Source organism: Elephantulus edwardii, unplaced genomic scaffold (assembly GCF_000299155.1).
Source record: "Elephantulus edwardii isolate Elephantulus edwardi_28Jun2011 unplaced genomic scaffold, EleEdw1.0 scaffold00164, whole genome shotgun sequence".
In the NCBI taxonomy this organism is placed as follows: domain Eukaryota; kingdom Metazoa; phylum Chordata; class Mammalia; order Macroscelidea; family Macroscelididae; genus Elephantulus; species Elephantulus edwardii.
Window position 1 is genome coordinate 6,194,516 of NW_006399914.1, and position 3,790 is coordinate 6,198,305.

At 35.5% G+C, this 3,790-nt stretch overlaps 1 protein-coding gene across 1 annotated transcript in view; it reads right to left on the reverse strand.

Moving 5' to 3' along the window:
* The window catches only part of TRPM7 (transient receptor potential cation channel, subfamily M, member 7), a 160,006-nt gene that overhangs the window by 6,339 nt on the left and 149,877 nt on the right, over positions 1–3,790 (reverse strand). The window contains 2 exon segments of the mRNA XM_006895330.1: positions 3,515–3,621; positions 3,724–3,775. Coding sequence (XP_006895392.1) covers positions 3,515–3,621; positions 3,724–3,775 — 159 coding nt within the window.

Sequence of the window (3,790 nt, forward strand, 5' to 3'; positions counted from 1 at the left end):
GAATATACCACAGCTTCTCTACCCATTCGTTTGTTGATGGGCATTTAGGTTGTTTCCAACTCCTTGCTATTGTAAACAAAGTCGCGAAAACTTCTGTTATTAAGACTCTTGTCTGAGATGGTATTACCAAATGTTTTTTACCAGTGTGTAGGTTTTCTTTTCACCCTGTTGGAAAAAGTTTTTGATGTGCACAGAGACTTAATCTTTAGAAGGTCCCATGGGCAAATGACACAGAAAGAATTTTCATAAAGGAAGATATTCAAATGGCAAAAATACACATGAAGAAATGCTCCAAGTCACTGGCAATGAGAGAGAGGCAAATCACCACCACAATGAGGTACCATCTCACTCCAGTAAGATTGGCAAAGTTTAACAGGGCACCAAATAATAATTGTTGGAGAGGATGTGGCAAGAAAGAAACTCTTAGACATTGTTGGTGGGATTGTAAAATGGTGCAGCCATTCTGGAAGGCAGTTTAGTGTTTCCTCAAAAAGCTGAACATAGAAATTCCATATGACCCAGCTATTCCACTGCTTGGAATATCCCCTGAGAATATGAGAACTGAGGCATAAACTGAGATTTGTACACCAATGTTCACAGCAGCATTATTCACCATCATAAGAACATGGAAACAGCCCAAATGTCCAACCATCACACAACCAAACACTATGCAGCACTCAGGAGCAATAACTTTGTAAATTACTACCCAACTTTGGAGGGCTGGAAAGCATTATGCTGAGTGAACTAACTCAGTCCCACAAGGATAAATATTGTATAAAATCATTATTGCAGAACAAGTATAAGGATCCAGGAGGCGTGGGAGAGGTTGGAAGCAGAGGGATGTGGCTGTACAGGGGAAGGGAGGATTAATCACTGGGTTGTACAATTTGATGGGGGGTGGGGGGGTGAGGGAAATTGAAAGAATTTGTTCAAATTTTGTTAGAATTTTGTAAATAAACTAGTGAAAACAACAACAAAAAATAAAGATCAATAACAAGAACTGGCCATCCCTAAGGTGTCATAGAGGGAAGAGGCAGTCCAGGGTATAAAGTACCCATAGGCTAAATTATTTCATTAATTTTTCTTAAATCAATACTCATTCTCCAGTTACCTGATTTCCTTTTTATTACAAACACAGGAGAATTAAAAAAAGGAAAATAAATTGCCTCAGAATACTTGGTGGAGGGTTCAGCTATGAATCGGTTCTGACATGACAGTACATGACAACTAAGAAGCTGCTCAGTGGGAGAAAGAAGTGCTTTCATGAAGCCTGGGAGACTGTGGGTCATTTCTACAGGACCCCTATGAGACTGCACTGACTGGATGGCAATGGGCTCAGCTCAGCTGTGGTAGTACAGAAAGTATTTTTTTCCCTCTTTGGTCAAGGTGCTTCTGTATAACTTCCAAATGCCAACACTCTGGGCAGTGGGTGAATGCTTCCTTTTTGTGCCATCCAGTGACTGCAGGATAGATATATAAATTAAAGTCCATACAAATGTGCTAAACGGGGTGGGTGGGGAGAAAACTGCAACAATGAATGACTGGAAACCCTAAGTCTCTGTAAGCTTTCATTAAAATTAATAAAAACAAAAAAAAATTATTAAAACAAAACTAAACAAAACCCCAAATGTGCTAAACCGATTATTGGCAAAAGTGCAAGGCAATTAAAAGAGATAGTCTTTTCCACATTAAATGGTGATGAAGCAAATAAAACATCCATATTAAAAAAAAAAAAAAGGTAAAGCTTGAACTGTAACTCACATCATTTTAATTAGAAATTTATAGAAAAGTTGGGGGTTAAATGTTAAGTATAAAAATTTTTAGAAGAAAACAAGAAAAAGATATTTATGACTTTTGATTAGGCAAAGTGTTCTTATCCATAAGAGAAAATTTTTGATAAGCTTAAATAAAGTCAGTAAGTGAAAACTTCTGGTTTACATATAAAGTAATTAAGAGCACAAAAGAAATCTTAGTGTGGGAGAAAATATTTGAGAAAGGATTTGTTCTCTGAATATGAAAATAATTCACAAAAACCAAAACCAAAATAAACCAAAAAAAAAACACAAACAACCCCACAACAAAAAAACCCAAACCCCCAAAATTACTTAACAATAAGTCTTAAAAATGTAAGCAAAAGATGTGAATAGGTATTTCATTAAGAAACATACATGAGTGGCAAATAGGTTCAAAAGAAAGTGTCAACAACATTGGTAATTATGGAACTGCAAATTATAACCACAATAGAAACTCCCTACTCATTTGTAGAGTGGCTAGAAAAAGACTAAAAGCATACTGACAATAGCAAATCCCAGAGCCACACTGCATGGGTACAGGGAGTACCCTACATCTCAGAGTTTTTTAGGACTTAAGGAGTTTGTGAAATATCCAGAACCATGACAGTCCCATATATGCATTACTGAAATCCCTAATCTTTTTTTAAACAGGTAGAATTGAGATTCAGGCACTCAATTAGGATATGAGTTTAATTTTACAGAGAAAGGATTTCATAGCTGCTTTCTCACTTATGAGAGTTCGTCAGTCTAGTCTTCAGATTAACCAACATTCATCAGACATGCTAGAAAATTCCAGGATTAAGTATGTGTAAAGAATTTAAGAACTTGTTTTATATTCCCTGTCCTCTTACATTAGGAGTAGACCTATTAATACTTAGTTATTTTAGCTAAGAGCTCAAACCTCTGGAGCTAGGCTGCGTGGTTTCAGAGAGTACCTACATCATTTGAGTTGTTCTGAGGACTTATTATTTGTGAAGTATCCAGAACCAAGATTTTATCTACATTACTGAAGTTAATTGGTGAACTTGGAAAAAGTTTATGAATGTGTCTCAAGAATCTGTAATTTTTAAAAAGGTTCACAGGAGATTCTGAGCAAGAACAAAAAGTAAAAACTGCAGACTTACATTATAATTTGTGATTCAATAATAATCTGTAATTCCTAAAATACCAAGATGACGTTACTATTATGAAAGAATAGATCTGCAATTCCTGTTGCTGACTGATGTCACACTCTCTTCCCATGTTACTCAAAAGCTGACTCATCTTTCAGGTACAGGCAAACACGTCAGTTGCTCCAGGAAGCAGACAAAGACTCTGAGTTAACATGCTTACATGTTCTACCACATTCAGAGCTCTTTCTTGATCTTGGTATTTATCAGTTCTGTGACTGTAAATCTTGTCAGCATTTAACATGCAACTCAAAGACCATGCGAGTTTGAATCATCTCTGGCTTAATATCTCGTTTCTAAAAGGCAGCACAATTTCTAGAATTCAGCAGATAGGTAACAAATATTTATTAGCTTAATATCTTTATTTTTATATGAATAACAGATTCCTTTATGGGCTAGTTTCACATACAGCCAACATGCATTTGTACAGGAGCTTTGAAGCTGGCTCTATTAATTTAGAAATCAAACCTTTGTGCCTATAGCTTTACTCAGCATTATAGTAATCAACTCCACTAACAGTTACTCATTATACAGATTTTAAAAAGTTTTTACCTGGAAGTTTAAGCTTTCTACAACAAGAATTACAGTGATGTTTTGCTCTAAAATTTTTTATTGCGTCTTCTCCTAGATTTGCTGGGCCAAAAACCATATCACAGGATCTGCAGAATTGGCATTAAAAAAATTTTTATTATATTATGCAAGTGGAAATGCAGAACTAAAAATTATGGTAATATGTCTGAATTGTTAAAAGTCAGTATTACCTCTTTTCTTCTGCTTTTATCACAGATGGGTCAGTCAGATTTTCACCCACACCTATATATATATATA